Genomic DNA, 21,450 nt, shown 5'->3' on the forward strand with positions numbered 1-21,450 from the left:
CAAGACTATTAGGAATAGTTTCTGATTGATCTTTTTAAATGATTCTAGTTTGGTTCAGCTCAAATTTGTACATACTTGTACACAGAGACAATCAGTGCCCTGTTGCATAAAAGTTGAGATCAAGCTAAAGTTAGAATATCAAGCATAAATCTCTGAATACTTGAGTCAAGTTTTAATTGGTGGTTAAATACTTGACTAACATTTGATTGTCTGACTTATGTTTGATCTTTTTATGCAGCATGGCACTGGGCACACTGTGTTGTACCTCTATTAATTTCTCTTGCAGCAATGCACTTTCTGTATGTATATTCTACATTCAGATTAGCACTATGCTATGTCACTTCTGTTATGCAATCCTGTTTGAGTGTGATTTTTTTATTGTTGTTGCTTTCTGTTTGAAGCCCAAGCTCAGTGAAGCAGATGCTACAACATCTTATGTTCGTTTGTTTTGTTTTCTAAGATAAAGAGAGCATGGCAGCAAGAATGAGCTTCTTCCTCAAATACAGGTAAGTTTTAAAGAATAGATGTTTTCCACTCCATTTTTAGGGTCCTGAAGAGAGATCTAGCATCTATATAGTGGCAAATTCAATTGTTAAAACTTTTTTTTTTTTTTTGTCTCTGGTAAATGAATAACAGCTAGGCCTATTTGTCAATGAGAGTTGATGGCTGAATTAATTGTTTGATTATTTAGTGATATTCATACAGTGAAGTTGATGAAGAGCATGAGTTACCCTTTGTTCCCAGAGTCATGAGGTTCTTGTGAAAGGGTTTGATAGTTTAACCCATTGAGGACTGACTGATTTTGCTATAACACACATTTCCCATAGACACCTGCCCGGGTATACTCGGTACTCGTCCTCAACTGGTTAAGGACTGAGTCAATGGGTTTACTGTACATATGTGTAGTTTGCCAAGGACAAATCTGCACATGGGCAGTTCCTGAATTTAAAATGGTTACTTGTATTCCTTTTACCCCTCCCCTGTTGTAGGGATTTGTTGCACCTAGCACAATTGAAATTTATCATCTGATTAATTGATGATTAAGTGAATCATTATTAAAGATCTTCAAACAATTTGGTTTAGTCACTAACCTCTAAGGAGTTTTGCTTGTGTCAGCAGAGATGTCGGTAGAGTTGTAATGCATCCATTGTGTTTCCCATCTGCAAAGTGTATTGGGCAGAGACACCTATCATTGGGGATATTGTGACCGAAATTCAGGAAACTGCAGTTTTTCCTTTCCCATTTGGTCTAGAATTGCCTGTAATTAATAATTGATATCAGGATCTGATCATTGCCTCAGATGAATAGTCAAACATAAATGCCCGCTTGAGCAAGTACCCAAGTTGAGCAATTTTTTCTGTTTCATGCTCCATTCCAACAGTGAATCATATGCTTTCTATTTATCTCTCACAACTCAGGAGGATTGGAGCAGCTTGTGCAGTAATCGCAGGAGGAGCAGTCCTTCACGGCGTATACAGAACAAACGTATGTTAGACATCATCTGCTTCTATTAACCCATTCCATACTGAATTCTGAAATCCCACTAGACTTAATACAAACACCACCAGGTTCCTGTTTGGAATGGGTTAAAGTTATCCCATTCATTACTGTTATTATTGTAGTGTGTTCCCAAGAGAAGCACTATGAATGCAAGTTTTAATTCCACTTACTAAGCATCTTGTAATATATTCCATACTTTTAGATTTATATTTGATACATTCATAGGTATATTTCAAATATATTTTTGGGAAGTAATATTAAAGTTATATTCTTTGGAGATGACTTTGTGTAATGGTCAAAAAGACTTTGTTTATGCTTGTAGAATGAGGGATCAAAATTATGATACTACATTGTCACTTTGTCTCGTAGTGTATATGCCAAGATAGTTTCCATGATTATCCTAGTACATTTTAGGCATATTTTTGTTCTTTATTTTTGTTTTTTATCGATGTAGCATAATGTTGTCATAGCAAAGACCATGCCGACCACACATCCTAATCCAGCCACAAAGGAATTCATGACAGAACCGATCACAAGTTTGGAAGTTCTCAAAAAGGTGAGAAGATGTTTCCTGCCTGTCTGTTTCAGCGTACTAGTTCAATGTCATTTTGTTAACCTTACATCTGTTACAAATAATTTGAGATTATCGAGATTCAAGACAGAAACAAAGAAAAAAACAAGAACTTTTGAAACTTGTTTATGTGTACATAGGCAAGATGAAGTGGACAAATAATTCAGAGACATAATGAAATAGATATATCAACCATACTCATCAAATATTGAGGTGACCTAACCTCTACTTTTGATGTGGTGCTATTTTGTTAATACAGTTAACCTCGCATAAGTCGATCTTCTCGGGACTGAGCAAAACACATCGACTTAGGTGATTTTCGACTTGTGCGTAAGTCAAAAAAAAAAAAATCGACTTACAGTTACACCACACGTTGTATGATGTATAATGTACATGAATGTTGTCTACTCTGGAAATGAGAGCTGGAGCGGTGTGCCCGATATTTGCCCTTCAGCAAGACACTTTATCCACATTGATGCAGGCCAGGGCTCCACACTGACTTTTATTTTGGTGGCCCGATCGGGCCACCAAAATGATTGATTTTTATTTTTTGGTGGCCCGAAAAAAACAAACAAGCAAAACTAAATCGGTCCTACTAAACATAGAAAAATAAATATTAAGTATTACTAAAGTGATACAGGATGGTACCCATGTCTAAAATAAATAAATAGAATATTTACTCATCTTATACCATTATTCTGAGTTCAAAGATTTAGCAAATAGACTTATAGATTATTACAAAAGTTGATGCCTATTTAGGTGGTCAAAATTTACGTGTGAAATGAAAAAGTGGGAGCATTTGCAGACATTTGTAAGCATCCGACATTTGTTTTAGCATCGTAAAGAGCCGAAAGTTACCGTTATTTATTTCTGATTGTAAAAGCAATCATCCACCATTTACAAATATTTTAACACCTTCCGGAGCCAAAATGTTACCGTTAATCATTTTCAAATGTAAAAACAAGCAACCGACATTCATTCTAGGATCTTACGGAGCTGAATATCATCCTTATTCATTTCCAAATGCAAAATCAAATATCTGACATTAATTTCAGCACTGTACGGAACTGAATCTTACCAAGGAGGTACTAGTAGTACCTCCTTGATCTTACCATTATTTATTTCCAAAAGTATAAGCAAACATCCGACATTTATTTTAGTATTATACGGAGTCGAATATTACCGTTATTCATTTCCAAAATTAAGAGCAAACATCTAACATTCATTCTAGCATCTTATGGAGAAGATTGTTACCGCTGCTCATTTCCAAAACTGAAGGCAAACATCTGGCGTGCGTTTTTGGTGACCCCGGTCGCAAATCAACCATTCGCGAAATCGTGATTCCATTTGCGAAAAGACTCCACTAAATATAAGGCATAGATCGCTACACTCAGCAGGGGCTATGTCGTCCTTTCACCACGTCTCGTTACAAAACCAAAATCTCGCGTGACTTCTTGCGTTACCTATCGTTAATGCTAACGAAACATCGTTAATTTGCGCTAGGGATCATTACTCATCGTTACTACAAACGTTAATTTTCCCGATCGTTAGTTTGCATTACTAACGATTCAGGTGAAACTGCTTGCATTAATGAAACGTTAATGTTTATTAATGCAACGTTTCTTTTGGTATATCATATACTGTATGTAAACAAAAACTGGCGTCTCGTGATTTTGACAGTGATTTATTACACAATAAAATCTTATTTGACTTAGGCACAGTGAATTCAATGGTTTTTCCGTGAAAGTGTTCATGGAATTTCATCGACTTAGGCAGGTATTCGACTTAAAAAATTTGACTTGTGAGTGAATCAATACACGTAAGTCAATCGGGAAAAATTGGGTCTTTTTAAAATCATCGACCTGTGCGATTATTCGACATATGCGACGTTGACTTAGGCGAGTTTAACTGTATATGTGCCATTCTAACCTTGTCCTTTTTTTTAATTCAACAAATATGATGGAATAGATTAGCATGATTGAGAGTACAATGAAAACAGTCTTTTCTTTTTTCTTTTTCTTTTTGTAGTATTTAGCAAGGCTACATGTAAATCCCGTAGACATGTTCTTGACTCTAAATCAAGTGTTTCCACTGATGATTTTTATTCTTCATATAATTAAATGCTACCTCATGCTTCAGAGATAGATTCCCTTCAAGACACTTTACAAGTTCTGCCTTTGGTGACTGAAACAAAAAATTCCATCGTTTTGCTTCAAGGATATTATTAGTATGTTTTTATCTGCATCATATTTTTTACTGTATAATTTACATGGAAGCTTTCTTCTTTGTGTCAAAAATTTTCCAGGAGGAAGACATGAAAGCCAGAATGGAGCTGTTCATTATGAGGACACAGGTTTGTGATGTGGATAATACACAAAGCTTTCACCTTTTTTTTTTTACCTGGGTTACAGTTGAAATTTTTAGCCTTCTAATTACCAACTGACTGACGAGGAGATACAGACATTGTATTAAAAAGTTCTGCAAAGAATTTTTTTTTTCTTGAATGAGACCATTACATTAAAGTAATAGATCAGAGACAATATTAGAGGTTGTGATCTTTCAATCACAGTCTACCATTTGAAGCGTTATTTGTTGTTTAGAGCAAGAAAGTACTAACTCCTTGATTAGAGTAAAGGACAAGTAGTCTTTCTCATATGACTGTGAAACCTTTGAGGTCTTCTTTTTTTTTCCTGAAATGCCAAATAACAGAAACATGACAAATTTCATAAAATTTGCACTAAACATGGACATCTCGTGCCTTCAAAGATGTGTTGTGGAAACAGTCATGTTATATGTTAATTAAAGATAATTTTAAGTTTTGATACTTCAAAAGTTTCCCTGAGTTTCCTTGTCAAGGAAACTCAGGGAAACTTTTGAGGTACGGTACCAAAACTTTATATTATCTTTAAGCAGAGATTGAAGAATCAATAATTTCTTTGTAGAGCATGTGAAGTATGTATCATGTCATGTACAAAACAAAAGAGGAATAGCAAGACAACTAAGTGCAGTTACAATCATTTTGCCACTTTAACCACTGTGAGATGCCTGTAGACCTTGTGCTTGTAGACACGGAGACATTAAAATGGTCATAATATTTGTTTATGCTTGAATGCTTTCTATATCTATGATTTTCCCTCACTGCTGAAAACAGGATATGATAACTCTGAATTTGGTGAAATTCAGGTCATCAGCATGTGGAGTTGTGCCTTTGCAAATGTGACCGTGCACCTCAAAACGAACATAAAGTCGCACACACTGATTTTGCGTAAGGACTGAAAATAAGTGAAATGGGTCAACCTAGCCGAACTTGACTTTTTCATATTTTCTGAAAGAGCGGGTCTTCTTTTACATCATGCTAAAATTTGGTATCATAAAACGGGCAGGAAAGTGTGTTTTTTTAGCAGTTTATCTCGAACATTTTTGGTAGAATAGTGTGATTATGTGTGCCTTTAAAATCCCTTTTTCATTTCTGAAAAACCTTGTCCACACTCTTCACTTTCAACTCTAATAACTTTTGAAAGGATAGTGCTACTGCTTTGAAAGTTGGCATTAATTATGGACAGAATGTGTTAATGAGGCATGCTCAATTTCAGTTTAATCTGATAATCCCTTCATTGTTGTTACTCTGGTGGTTTACTTCCTGTTTTTTGTCCCATTTATCGCACAGCCAGCACGGTTTGGTAAAGATTAAGCGCTTGAATAAACACTGTACTTCAGATCCTCTTTTCTCAGTTCACACTTTCCTGAGTTTGTGCTTTCTTTCCAATATTTAGATAGGTTTGGAGAGTCCGTTTGATTCGAGTTATACATCATTTTAAAGCTTAAAGTCTGCTCTTCCAGAATATGGTCTTAACCAAAAATTCATGTCTGGCGACTTTTTGTTTGTTTTGAGGTGCACGGTCACAAATGTGCACTCTCAGCAATAGACTCTCTGCAATATTCAATTATAAATGTTCATTTTCATTTCAATAGGCAAAAATATGCCAAGCCTTGGAAGAAATTGAGGGAGAGAAGAAATTCTTTGTGGACAGATGGCAGAGAAAAGAAGTGAGTTTACTGTCTTTTGTTTCTTTTCTTTTCTTTTCTTTTATTATTATCCCTAGATTATAAACTCTTGGCATTTAGCATTGTTTTAAACATAGTGAGTTGGTTTTGGCAAGGTAAACATACAAATATATCACTATACCGTATGTCCCCCCCAAAAAATTACGAGATCCTCCGCAATGATAACTTCAAAAATAGTGAATCAATCCATATATAATTTCAGGGTATGAAACTGTAACTCATTGCCCACATCATACAGGAAACCCCATTTGATTTTCTTCAGTGGTCAAAGAGAAATGAGGAATTTTGTAGAGCATGTCAGGAATCTCTTTGCTCCAAGTTCTGTCCATTGTGTTCACAGTCCAAGAGCAACCAAGTGGTTGACTGCGTAACCAAATTGAATGGGGTTTTCTGCAAGATAGAGCTAAGATGTTATATTTTGAGACCCTGAAGTAGCATTTAGACAGTTTAGTCATATTGGGAGTTATCAATGCAAAAATCCGATTGTAATTTTTTTTGGGACATACTGTATTTATTTACTCATTGGCTCGTGTAAAGTGAATAAAGGAAATTATTGAAAGTGAGTAAGAATAGGAAAGGGGCACTAGGAAGGCACTTTAGAATACCTGGCCCAACCTAGGTTGATATAATAGGCCAGCAGCCTGGAGAAAGATGATGATAATGATTATAATGACAGTGATGATGATAATGAATTGAATAAAATTGATGATGATCACTATTTTAAGTTTAAAAAAAAGAAGAAGCCTCCTTTGCATTTATTAGTTAAACAGTTTCCAACTAATCACTGACAGCTCGCACATAAATCTTAACAGTATTACTTTCTACTTTCACTCCAAGAGACATACAGCGAATTGTGCCATATTAGATCATGTAGAATCCACATTGATTAAGGGCAGACTCCCCTTTATCCCCCTCACAATTTCCTGCTGTGCCCTGTGTTTTAGGGTGGTGGTGGTATCACCTGTATACTGGAAGACGGTCAGGTCTTTGAACGAGCCGGTGTCAACATCTCAGTGGTCCATGGCAAACTATCGGCCAAAGCGGCTGCCATGATGAGAGCAAGGTAGGGGAATGTGAAACAAATTTGCAGTTATCCAAGTAAAAAATTACTTGCATCTTTTATTCATAGATTTATTCAAATATTTATATAAGAAAAAGCAAATTTTGTGCTGTTATGTGTCTTCAGTTGTAGAATGTCTCTCACTCTACTACCACAAGTTTTAGTCATGTTTGCCTCCAGCTTTATGTGAGGGACATAATGATAGGCGGAAATGTGCACAGTGTTGTAACACTCTGGCTACATCACAAATGAAAGTGCATTTGAAATATACTACATGCAGTATGATTCATCATTCTGTACTTAATATTCACAAGTAAAATTTGATTCAATGATTCAAAATTTGATCCAAAATGAACCTGTAAAAATGTTTTCCAAATCATAAACATGCTGAAATGACATTTGTGACCCGCTACAACAAAATGATCCTAAAGTCGGGGGAGGTCGATTATTTGAAAATTGCATGATATAATACCCTAATCTTTCTGCTTTAAATTGATATATAACACATTTTATAAAAATAATCGGCTGCGGAGATATCGATGTTGAAAAGAGAGCATGTCGAGACGTCTGGAAAATCACTGTTTCGAGAAAAGCGCCCTAAAAGTCTTCCTTTCGACGCAATCGCGATCAAGGGACACGCAAGTCAGTTTTCACCTCTGGACAATAGAAGGTAAGCCCTAGCAACCCCCGAAGAGTTCATTCAAGCACATCAGCGTCGGCGGTCTCCTCACCAACCAATCAGTGACCAGGATGTGAGAAGCGGCTGAGCATAGCGCACCCCGCCCGCACGCACCAGTCGACTGGGCAGTGTGCGAGCTTCACGCTTCGGTTAGCAGCAAGTAGCAAACTGACCAATGAGATCACTCTGGTCGTTGTTAGGGGCGGAACCTATCTGTGGCGCTAAATCCAAATTTTCGAACCAGTTTCTGCTTTGTTGAAATGCCAAAAAACATGGCTCAGAAAAACGCTATTTTTGGTCTTTCCTTTGATAATTTTGCTTCCAAATTTCGACAGATGATAGAAGACATGTTAGACTCCAATAATATATCAAAATCAGAAAATCGTAAGTTTTGACCAATTCTAATGCTCTGACTTCAAACTCGATTTTCACGGCTTCGACCGTGCGCAACTTTAGGACCTTTTTGTTGTAGCGGGTCACATTTAATTATATGCCTGAGAAGGAGTTTTGTTATTGAAGATTATGCAAGAATGAGGAAGAATGGAAAAAAGTATATGTTTGCAAGTTTGTAAAATTCTGTGAATCACTGAGTCAGTTGAAATGGTGCTGTGGTAATGGAAAAAATGGTCATGTGATCCTATTCAACCAATCAGGGGCAAGGCGCTGAAACCTGGATCTGAGTTACCTTTCTTTGCCACCGGAATCAGTTCAGTCATACATCCGGTGAGTCTGAAGTAATAAAACTTTCGGAAATATCAATTTGCAAAATAACTTCACCATGGTTAAATGCAGGTAACATTATTTGCTGTTCTGTGCTGTTGTTGTGTTTTTTGAATGTTTATGAGTTTTTAAGTTTTTCCAAGTTCTGTCAGTTGTGAAATGACTTGAGCCCTGAGTAAAATATTAGGGTAACTTCTACAGCTTTTTGAGTAGGATACAAGAGATGAACATTTACAAAAGGGATGGTGTGTGAGCATTTTGATTTATGTTGAGTTTAACACTGACAGAAAAAAAAGCCCTTCACAATACGGCCTACATGATCTGGCTTTCACTTTCATTTCTTTACATTGTGTCTCTGTCCTTTAGAGTTAAGGGACATAATGAAATGATTTTAAAGTTAATAAACCATTGTGGAATTCTCTGTGTTGGTGATGATGATATGATATCTTTGGCTCCTTGTAGGCAAAACCAGGAAGGAATGGTGTTGAATAATGTACATATGTATTTAGGACGATTTGCATTACTTCATGTAGCAGAGTAAGAAGTAAGTGCTGTCAACCTTGCTTAAGTCGACCTCGCATAAAGTCGAATAATTTCTGAAGTTGAAGCTACTCCTTCAGTCCAAATAGTTTCAACTTAGTCAGGGCTGACTGTAGTTTCTTTTTATTTCCATAAATTAAAAAAAAAATCATCATATTCAAATACAAGTGAGGTAAAAATGTTTACATGGAAAGAACAACCACAACAACAAAAATACAACAGGTTGGCCATCATCAGAAGAGGCAATGATTGTTACATCTGGCCCATATCATGCAAAGTTCGTAGATAGCAACCCTTTGCTGGAATGGCAGGTGCCTTGGTATCAACAAGAATCCAGCTTCCTGATTGGCTGTTGCTATGGAAAGTTGTATTCTACCAAGAGTTGCTATCCTTACCATCTTTGATGGAACGGGGCCCTGGTCTTACATGGGGTGTGGTTTGATGACACGCAAGCGAATCCTCTGAAAGTAAAACGAGTATGCTATGTGGAAAGTGCCCTGTGGTAGTGGGCTATTAGTTAACTCTCTCATCACACTGGTCTCCCCTCCCAGAGGAACCCAATGGTTCCGACCCTTCACTTCAACTACCGGTACTTTGAAGTGGAACAGGAGGGCGAGTCACAGTGGTGGTTTGGTGGGGGTACGGATCTGACCCCATACTACCTGGATGAAGAGGTGAGCCTCTAAACCGATTTGAGTTTTCTAGAGCCCTATTCACACTTGTAAATTAAAACATTCAAAACAGAATCGATCCAGATAAGAGAGCTCTCAGGCATGAGTTCAACACCTAAATGTGCTATTGGCTTGATTTTTTTTTTTTACTTTATTTATTGTTTGCATTCAGTTAGAGTGCTCTTTTGTCATGACAACAGCAGAGGTTCATTTTTTTTTAACCCAGAGTGCTCTTCTGTTTTAAATAAATCAATTGAGTCTTAGAACATTAACTTTTTTGATGTGAATTGAAACAAAAACATCACTTCTTGCTATCTGAATCCCAGAGATAAGCTCTGAGTATTCAGTTCTATGGCTAAACTTACTGAAACTGAAAGTAAACTAATGTAGTAAATGCACTTCAAATCTGCAGGTGGAAGATCTCGTGCAGATCTTGTCAGCTCTGAGTTTTGCTTACATCCCAATGATGGTGAAGATGTTACTAGAAATTTCCGTTACAGGGAGCTGTCACTTTTTAGGGAAATATAAAATACCACTGTGCGTACATCCAGTATCTACTTCATACTTAGATTTAAAAATAAAAGATCTTCCTCTGGTGTTCCATTGCAGTCAAGATTTTTTTTTTTTTTTTTGTCCTCATGTTCTTCTTTGCCATGCACCTTTTTGCAACTGATCAAAATCAATTCAATCTAGTGGTGAGGTATAGATGAGGAATCTGACTTGATCTTTTACACATTGTATTTGGTTGATGCCCTACATAATGAAGTCTCTGATGTTGCTTTTGCCAACTTCCAACATATTAATTAGTGACAAATTCCCTTTTTTTTTTCTATAATTTCTCATCAGGATGCAACACACTTCCATCGGACCCTGAAAGCAGCGTGTGACCTCCATGATCCTGAGTACTATCAGAAATTCAAGGAGTGGTGCGACAACTACTTTGTAGTGGAGCACAGAGGTATGTACATTCCTCTCAACTGAGTATGATCCATCTCAACATTATTGGCCTGTGTCACTTACTTTAGCCAACTCGTGAGCTGATGTAGTGTGGTCAGCTTAGCTGTATACTAAGCTGCCCCTTTGGCCATGAATAAAACCTTTGTGGCTGACTGTACATAAGCTCTGTGCAAGGCTAGACCTCCAACTATCAGTTAAGGTCAGTTGAGGTCAGTTCATAATCATTCGGTCAGCTCCGGCCAAGTCTGTGTAAAGTCATGTTGTCTACATATACACTCTATATCTGTTTCATTTCTCTTTAATTATTTAATTGTATCCAAAACAGTTTCAAATCTAAAACCAAAAATAACTTATCAAAATTAATACACCATAACAAAAACACAGAGACTTTACCAAAGAGACCTGGGAAACAGGATGTTTGATGGGATGTTCTAATCTGAACTTTGAAACACTGGTTGTGAGAGAAATCCGTCTGTTTGTTTGTTTTCATGTTCAATTTGATAAGATGGCTGGCTGGCTCAGCTGCACTAGGTGTCTTCCATGGGGTCCAGTTGTGAATACTCTGGAGTTTACCAAATCAGACTGCAGTAAAATAAAAAGAAGGGTGTTTTGAAATCAGAATGCAGAATGGTGTTTTCTTCTCATGTTCTTTTCAGGTGAGCGAAGAGGAGTTGGGGGAATCTTTTTTGATGACATTGACCAACCGACTCAAGATAAGGCATTCTCTTTCATCAAGGTAAGCTCCACTCAAAACGTTGTGTCACTTGGCTTGAAAGGAAAATGTATTGATTGTATATTACCACTCCTATTCTATACTTGTATGCACATCTGTGTTGCGAGTTTTACATGTATGTGTCATTTGTTCCCTCTGTACCCTATAACCCTGTCAGTGCTATTGACAACCTTCTTGTGCACAGTGTCATTGGCATTTTGAGATGTTGCTTCCCTGAGGGATAAATCTGATAGTATCCTCAGTATTTGTAAAGAGGATTAACTTTAACCTGTTGAGGACAGTTTGATTTTGCTACAACACGCATTTCCCATAGACACCTACCCGAGTATACTCGGGACTGAGACAAAAATACTGCCAAGAAGTTCATATTCTAAAAGAAAATGTTTGTTATATCATGGATTGTATACAGTTGCATTGGATGGACTTCTCATCAAGTTTTTATGATGTCACTCTCTCATTGTTCCAGAGCTGTGCAACGGCCATTCTACCCTGCTATCTGCCCATCGTTCAAAAGCACAAGGACGACGGTTACGGCTACGATGAAAGGTAACTGTAATGTATGGCTCTTCCTTGTAAGGCTTCATCACCATCACTCCAAGTTAAAATCTTATATCTAAGCATATTTTATCAAGCTCCACTATGTACAAAACTGTATAGAATGAAGCACACATTCTTCAACTGCATCATTATTGCTACTAGCTATTATCTATATAAATATATGTATGTAAATAATATTCTTTTAGGTCTTATTGTTGGCTGGATGGAGTATAAAGCATTATTCATCAACATGCTCTTTAGTTCTTAATGCCTCTGTGTTAATGTGATAAACTGAAAATAAAAGTGGTAATTTTTTAGTTTTGAACCAAAAACATTGAATTTGGGGAAAACAAAAATGGATGAAAGTAAATGAGGCTCTCTTTGATAATAAGAAAGAAATTGTAACATTGATTTGTTGTAATTCCTCTTACCCTTTGTGGAGTAATAAGACTATTGTTTCTCTGTATTGTTCATTTTTCAGGCAATGGCAGCTGTTGAGAAGAGGGAGGTATGTACATTGTATGCTGTCTTTGGTTTAATGTCACTCATGAATTAAACATATCGAAATCTGTCTTACCTAACCCTTCTTGTGCTTCATTCCTTCATTGGCACACACACTAGAGCATTTTGTTCACCAACTGGCACAGATTTGCCTTGGAACTACTTGTCAGTGAACAGATAACCTAATCACCCAATCCCTTTTATGTCACCATGGCATTCTTGTTGGACCAAGGTATATTGCTACACCTGAGTAGGCTTGCTAACTTTACAATGCCATCTAGGTCAAGTTTGGATGGATTAGGCTTTGCAAGTTAAAGTGAAGTGCCTGGACACATAAAAGTTTAATCACCAATTGTTTGTTTGTTTGTTGTTTTTTTTTTAAGGCTAGTGTATTAGTGCGTTCATGTTATGACCCCGTGTCACATTGAACAAAAACTTTTATTATAGTTATGTGTCATTGGAATTCAATGCTGTTGCAATTTTCATGGAATGAAAAAATCAAAAACAATAACCAACAAACAAACATGAAGATATATTTTGTGCCAAGTAGAGTGTGCAAAAGCAGACTCTACTGCAAATCATATAAATTTTGTTCAAGTTTAGTACAAGTTACCGCTATTTTTAGTACTGGTGACTGATTACTACACAGTGCCAATAGTATTTTGAGACGATCTTCCTTGGAAAATTAATTGCCAGTAGGGCTAAAAAGATAACACAGGCAATGATAGTATACCTATGATACCGTACAAGACATTCTTATAGTCTCCCTTACACAAATCAAATATTTGACTTAGATAAAGCTCTTTGTAATTGTGAGCTGTAGATGGGAATAGCAAGATATGGCTTCAAAAGCCTTGATTTTGTCTACACTCTGTTTACTTTAAAGATTTGAGTGGAGTGGTGTAAACTAGGTTGCAGAATTTCCTGCGTTTTCTCCATCTGTAGGTATGTGGAATTCAACCTGGTGTACGACAGGGGGACCAAGTTTGGACTCTTCACCCCAGGGGCTAGGATCGAGAGTATCCTTATGTCTCTCCCTCAAACAGCTGTGAGTATGGACTGAAACACATATACAAGCAATCAAACAAACAAAGAAACAGATTGTAGATAGATTGATAGATTAATGTGTAGATTGATTGATTGAATTTATAGATTAATAGATTGATTTATAGATTAATAAATTGATTTATAGATTAATAGATTGATTTATAGATCGATAAATTGATTCATAGATCAGTACATTGATTGATAGATTGATAGATGAATAAGTTGCCAAATCTGATAGAAGCTGATGACATATTCGTTGAAGTCTTTAGTAAGTGTTGTCCTAGTGACAAAGTGAAAAAAAACAAAACAAACTGTAGGACTTGTGTTAAAACATTAGCACAATTTACTCATATCAGATTAAAAAAAGAAAGAAATTTCTTCCTTTTTCACCATAAAAGGAAATTTCATCCTGATATTACGTTTCACCAAAAAAAAAGAAAAAATATAAACTGTTAGTTTTAGAGAGTAAGACAAATTGGCAATTCTGTTTTACGTAGGCATTGAGTAGCTCTCCATTTGTTTCTTACATAAAATTTCACTTACTTTCCTTTTTCTCAAATATGGGCACAGACTAAACTTCAATCTGCTGAGGAGGACATGCAAAAATGCATTACTCTCTCCTTTTTTTTTTGTAATGAACATACCAAGAGCAGGTGTAGAGGTAGTTTTTCGCAGGCAAAAAAAATGACAATTGCTGACTTTTGTTGACTAATTTGAGAGAGAAGTATTACTTTATATCTTCTAAAATGTGTTCCCAATTTAAGGATCAGTCATGAATTTTGCAATTAAAGAGTTGTGATCATTCTATAAGTGATAATATTATTGGTATATGACCAAAACAGGGCTCGAATAGAGGCAAGGTTTGTGTTATACATTATGAAATACTACCAATGAATGTGAAAACAAGATACAGCATTTAACAACAGAAATGTGTATTGTAGGACTTGATGACTTAGGGTTACGCATTACAGTCCCATATCCCCGAAAGACAAACACTTTAGAGATAAACATTTGAAAAAAAAAAGCAATATCATCCCATCTGAGTTAGCATTTAATTGGTCTTCTGCCCACAGAGTTGGAGATACATGCACTCACCAGTAGAGGGCAGCAAAGAGGCCAAGCTGACGGAAATTCTCAAGAACCCTCGTGACTGGGTCTGAGCTCTCGAGACTAAGACTTGTGCAATTATAGGCAAACCAAAGTGCAGGCAAAGATGCCATAGAGAGATGTACACAGTCAAGTTCCAGTAGTACAGAGGTCTGTCTTGTTTTTCTGTTGTGTATTTGATTTTACAAGATGTGCAAGTAGATTTTATCTCTGTCGGTTGTGAGACTTCTTGGCCCCATTTCGTGGAAATTTGCTGTCGTAGTAATTCGTTGCTGTAATGGGAAGCGTCATGGTTCATGTAATGACAAAAATCCTGCTCACTGATTGATTGTTGCTAAAAGAATTATCTTTCATGAAATGAGGCTCTCTGCCAAAACGTGGCACGATGAAAGTATACTTTTCAAATAAGGCTGTCTCTTAATCAGAAAAAGAATATAATAATACAGGATCTGTTTAGAGGGCAGTCTTCAGGTCAGTTTGATTTTTGTTGACCGTTTTCTTGACCCGTTTCCTACGGGAACCTGGTGGCCTGTGTATTAAGTCTATGGGGATTTCAGAATTCAGAATGGAATGGGTTAACCTTCCATACGTCCAACCTTTTAGCAGTTCATTTCAGAACTCTCTGTTTAATACTAAGCTCTTTATCTTCACCCTTCTTAGTTCTGCATGGAATAATTTTTACAGCGAAAGAATACCCCTTTCTTTTCCTTTTTCCACTTATTTATCCTCTTTTTTGTGTGTGTCTTAACAGTTCTTCAAATACATGTAGCTCTGTCACCCGAGGGTACATTGAAACTCTTTCTCTCCACTAGAAATTTCATGAATTGTACATACAATGGACTCCCATTATAATGAAGTCCTTGGGACCGGCAGTTTTATTTCATTTTATCAAAATTTTGTCATAACTGAACGAATAAACAATAAAAATACATAGAGTGGATAACGTTGTGGCCCTGATTTTTACTTCGTTGTAACCGGAATTTCATTATAACCGTGTTCGTTTTAACAGGAGTGCACTGTACTTGGGACAGTATCAGCATCATTTTCCATTTTATTTAGATACAGGTGTATATTGAAACTTCCAATGTATTTTGCTGAAAGACACACACTTTAATTCAGCCTCATGGAATGTGATAGACATTGACAGTCTATATAGTTTGTGAACAAAGCATCTTCCTGAGGCTTATGTCTTTGTGTGAATGCTGTAAATTCCAGAAACCATTGAATGGCCTCCTCTGTATTGCTACATGTTCCAAATCTATGCATATTCCTATTCAAGAGTACTTCAAAAGACAAATATGTAATGAATTGTATATGTGATATGCAAGTCCAACAGATATTTGTAACGACCTTTCCACAATCTTCATTTAAAAGATTAACAAAAGAGTAAATGATGAAAAGATCAGTATACAGGTAGATTAGAAGGATTAGGATGTGATTGGAAGGAAAATCTTGGGAATTGTGATCACTTTACCTGTTTGACTACATGTACTTTGTGAGTGATGTATGCTTCTTGAAATCCTTGAGTGGATACCTCATCTCTCTGTGCTTTTGTTGCTGTTTTTTTGTTTTTAACCTTGAAACCATAGGGAGAGCAGTGAATTTCAGGCAAGTATAATATCAGGAGGTGAACACAAAGAAAACTACCCTGTACAGTATTTGTGATTAGATGAAATATATTAATTCTAATGTCCTTACACTTCTTTTTATTTGGAATATTTGGGAAAAGAAGACAGAAGACACTCTGATATTAAAGTAGCCAAGTCTTTATGTAGTGGAGAAGAGTATTGTAGTTTAAGAAACTCGATACTGGATTATAGAAGAGATCAGGTTATGTTTCTGGGTTTGTTATTTGGTGAAGACACCATAATTAACCATTTTTTTATTTTTAATTAATTAATTTTTTTTGGCCACTGATGTTATGATCTGGCTGTACATGCACTCAGTTTTGTTTTATGTACCAGTTATAATTGTTTGCGCATCTCACAAGGGACAAGTGATTGCGACAAAAACTTTCCTGTGTATTCATATCATAATGATAATGCAGTGGCGGATCCAGGCAGGGATGCACCGGGTGCCCTCCTTATTTTTTTTGTAAAAACAAAAGAAATAAAAAGAAAAAATAGGGGTGGGGTGCGTGCACCCCCTTTAATTTTGTAAAGACGCGCCCCCTCTTTATGGAATTCCTGGATCCGCCCCTGTAATGTGTCTTGTATGGAAGTATTGGAAAAGGTTTGGACAGGGAAATTATTGATCAGAGATGTACACAGACTTTTTAAAACACATTTTTGTGTCTTACACTCATTATGGGATTACATACATTGAATGTCCGACTTCAATTCATTTTCCAGAATGCCTTGTATCATGTTACTCTATGAAAATGTTGGATTAAATACAGTATATATTTTCCAAAATCGTGATTGTCGTTGTTCTGTAAAAGTCTTGTTATGATTTCAGCACACATCTAGAATGTATCAGTGAAATAACACTGTGATCCACAATATTGCAAGGTCGCCTTCAGTTGAACATTCTATTTTTAACTGCAGCATTCTGCACAGTTCAATGCAATTACCTCTCATGATTATAGGTGTAGTATATGTGGCACCGTGAACAGATAAAGCGGAAACTTGTTGTACAGCAGTCGGATATAACAAAAATACCTTAGAAATAGGCGATTTTGTTATAAAGATGTCGGATATAACAAAACCCTCCTAAAAGAAGGTGATTTTGCAAGTCCCAACTCTATAATTATGTTTTTGCACCCTGATGTAGTGATAAGCCTGATATAACAAGGGAATTGCCATGGTTTTCAGGTCCTCGTTATGAGAGGTTCCCCCGCATTATGAAATAATATGTACATTGTACAGTGTATCTGCCAAACAGACACAGTGGAAAAACAATAACAAAATATCCTGGTTTGCAATTCACTGGCGACACAAATAATACAATGAATTGTCTTCTAGCTTCTTATATATATAAATATATATATATATATATATATATATATATATATACTCCGAGTAGCAATAAAATACGGATAAACCTGCTGTCAACTGAGTGAACTTGTTCCAATACTTCTATATATATATATTTATTTACACATACATTTGCCCGTCTCTCGTTATGTCGGTGGTTCTGTCTATCTATCTGTTTATTTATCTATCTACCTATCTATCTATCTATCTATTTATCTATCTATCTATCTATCTATCCATCTATCTATCTATCTATCTGTCTATCTATCTATCTATCTATCTATCTATTTATCTATCTATCTATCTATCTATCTATCTATTTATCTATCTATCTATCTGCCCACCTATCTATCTATCTATCTATCTATCTATCTATCTATCTATCTATATCTTCCAATGTATATATTTTTGGATTTATCTAAATTTGGTGCACATATCATCTGTCATCAGGTTCTTTGGAACCAGCAGACATGTGGTCAGTAAATTACCAGTCACCATCATGGTAATAGTCAACATTTTACGCATTCACAGGGGCGGATCCAGGAATTATGTAAAGGGGGGGGGGGGGTCGCAACTAATATTTCTGGTTCCACTTCTGGGTTTCATTTCATTTCTTTTGTTTTTAACGAAAAATAAAGAGGGGCGTGCGCCGGTTGCGGCCCCTCTGGATCCGCCACTGCATTCAACTTCTGTAAGATATTATGATTGTGCTGGAAATGGGAAAAAAAAAATGAAAAATGTAAACAACGTTCATCAATACATTACTCAATCACAAGACAAAACATACTAAATCAAATAACTAAGTGAAGGATCTTTGCATCAGTTTATTTACATTTTTACAGAACGCCTTCATATTCAGCCTTACTTGTCAGTTTTGAAGTGCCAACTGTACAACATTTATAAAACATGTCATTGTCAACTGTAAACATCTAGAGAGGTATCAATAGAGTACAGATTGTATATATTTACACGTACATCTAAAGCTAACGAGAACTTATAAAATAAAGAATTCATACTGTCATACCATGGTAGAACGTGTGCTATATAGTTCCGATGTTTGTATGACTTGAAATCAGTCATATTACGTTTGAAAAGAAAACGACTTCAGCACTATGAAGTAGAGGTTGCGAACTCCATTCTGAAAGAGAATACAGTATACAAATTTCATAAATACTAGTAGAAGACGTCAGTCCGATGTGTTTTACTATAATGCATCTTTTCACAGGATGCGACTATGACTTGTACTTGTAAGATCAGAATACTAACACCAGAGACATATAGTTCATATACTATGAGTCATGCACATCATACACCATCCATCAATTTGAACGGAAACAGCTTCTTCCAAGCATAGAAAAAAGGAGGAATAACCTTTTGCTTTTTTTCTCTCCAAAATAGAAATAGATTTAGTGGACTAGTAGTATAGTCCGTTTGGTAATAGTCACACAGCAATAGCAACTTTACTTGGCTGCAAGTGCCTGCAATAAAGACCATACACACCAGACCATTACTTTACGGTTGTCATAGATTGGGTGCTGTACAATTACGGGGAAGTTGAAATTTTGAGGCAGATCTTGAATGAAATAGGCCTTTGTCTTTTTCCCGTAAAAAGCAATACAGGAACAAGTACGGGAAAATAGCGGTATCTCACAGACTGAACTCATTCACTGATTAGAGTTTATTTTTTCCGTAAACTAGGAAATAAAAGTTGTTTGGTTTGCCATTCAAGAAAAGTCTCCGTGAAGAAAACGCTTTCCCGTAGGCCTACGTTTCGGTTTTGAATCTTTTAAATTCGTCTCGTCTTCTCTCGTGTTTAGTTCTTTACCTTCTTTTGTTACATTTTGTTCTAATTCTTACTTCGACGGCATATTCCTCATAAGGATGAATAACTTTCGAGTAATGTTGGAACTCTTGAAGGGGTGCGATGCCTCTCACATAAGTACTGTGTCTTTTTCATTGCCTAGCATTCTACGCAAAATAATACGATAATCAAATGATCCATGTCGCAATCAATATGTAGGTCATAAAACATAACACAAATTGGAAATAATGGCGATGATCTTAATCTTTTAAAAGTGTTATAATACTGAGAGAAACGACAGTAATAATGCCTAATAGTAATGATATGCAATGAAAAACTAATGAATAATAAGTGATGAATGTGTTGAGCATTCATGTGAAGTTTCCTTTCGAATGTCAAACGAAAATATATGCCCTGAATAATATATGTTTGAGCTAGATTGTAGAAATCAATAACAAATCAACATAAGTGAATGAAGATGGAATATGACTGTTTCGAATATCTTACTGACAAAAACAAATAAATCAACGTCAGTGTCATAGACAGATCTCTTCGCTATGAGTTTCGCTTTACATAAACTTGAATCATGTCAGAAAGAGGTAAGCACTATCTGGGCACCCGTCCCGCTTCATCATGAATATTCATCATCTACATGTATCCGTAATACCGTTGAAATACATATTTTTTTCATTTCCCGGCAGCGTTTTTACATTTCTCGGCAAAACTGAACATTTTTCCATCTCCCGGAGAGACGTTTTAACATTCCCCGTTGATGCAATTTTTCGAAATTTTTACATTTCCCGGCCATACGTTTTGCACGTATCCAGCGTTCTGCCATTTACTAGTACAGTATCTTACTGCCTGATGAATATTCATGATGAAGCGGGACGGGTGCCCAAATAGTGCTTACCTAAGAAAGAACATAATCACTTGGCGTTCTCGGGAAGGCGGACGTCATAAATACATGACACAAGTAATAAATACTCACGGATTTTCAGTACACAGTCAAATAAAATTGTTGACGTACATAGATACAAAACTTTGCCCCGGGCTGCATTTCTTGTAAAGAGCTTAGTAACACTCTGTATTCCATACCCCAATAGCGCCCAGGCTCCGCCGTGCAATGATTAATAATTATAATCTTTATACATATGCAGTGAATAACAGTAGTTACAAAACACAATAATTATACCCGATTCTATCGATGATTCGATATTGAATAGTCAAGAGGTATGGTGTATGGAAACGTTATTTCGTACATCCATGTTTCAGTCAAGATACCTGACATTAATAGGCGCCATGTAGGGTCATTTAATATGCACAACAATGCTCTTGTATTATAACAACTTTTCACATTGTAAACACATCGTCCGTTCATTGCGCCTGTGAGAAAAACACGTGCAGTGCTCAGTTCTCTTCTGCTTGTGGCGATTAGGGAATTCAATCACAGTGCGCCATGAAACTTTTCCAAATACAATTGATGATGGTATTATCGTCAATCTGCTTGTAGAAAAAACAAATAGAGCTCCTTCAAATGAGGTTCGGTCTTGGTAACAAAGTTTCTCACGAAATGGAGAATCATTATCCTGTCACGTGGGGTTGTTTCACTTCTTCTTTCTTGTACAGAATTTCGTCAGAAAGTTGCACAATACTGCATGGTACCGTGCAATCGATGTTCGCGCCGAGAATCGCATCATAAATGGCCAAATTATCGTCTGATGAATAACGCTATCCATAATGTCCTGCATGACAAAAAGTACCATCATGACCCAACTCTGTATGTTCTTCACCAGATCGAATTATTCTGACTTTGTTTCCAGCTTTCATCGTAAGTGCACGCATTGCACTCTCGATCTACAGTATCGATGCCATTTGCTCGTCCGATTGTTCGATCAAATCAGGTGATTGTATGATGGACGGAAACCGGCGCGCGTTCACCACACATCAAACCTGTCGTCTGCGTGCAGTGAGTTGATAGGAAGAACG

General features: G+C 36.5%; 1 protein-coding gene across 1 annotated transcript; it reads left to right on the forward strand.

Moving 5' to 3' along the window:
* Window positions 1-471: 471 nt before the first annotated feature.
* LOC139710714 (oxygen-dependent coproporphyrinogen-III oxidase-like) lies at window positions 472-15,000 on the forward strand. Its single transcript, XM_071622633.1, has 14 exons — window positions 472-506; window positions 1,419-1,485; window positions 1,955-2,056; window positions 4,377-4,424; window positions 6,044-6,118; window positions 7,081-7,199; window positions 8,529-8,598; window positions 9,687-9,809; window positions 10,653-10,764; window positions 11,420-11,499; window positions 11,963-12,042; window positions 12,515-12,541; window positions 13,480-13,582; window positions 14,655-15,000. The coding sequence occupies exons 1-14, from the start codon at window positions 472-474 to the stop codon at window positions 14,739-14,741; spliced, it is 1,128 nt and encodes a 375-aa protein (XP_071478734.1). The 3' UTR covers window positions 14,742-15,000.
* The last annotated feature ends 6,450 nt before the right edge of the window (window positions 15,001-21,450 follow it).

Source organism: Diadema antillarum, unplaced genomic scaffold (genome assembly GCF_040938485.1).
Source record: "Diadema antillarum isolate AM-2024a unplaced genomic scaffold, OU_Dant_1.0 seq00001558_RagTag, whole genome shotgun sequence".
In the NCBI taxonomy this organism is placed as follows: Eukaryota; Metazoa; Echinodermata; class Echinoidea; order Diadematoida; family Diadematidae; genus Diadema; species Diadema antillarum.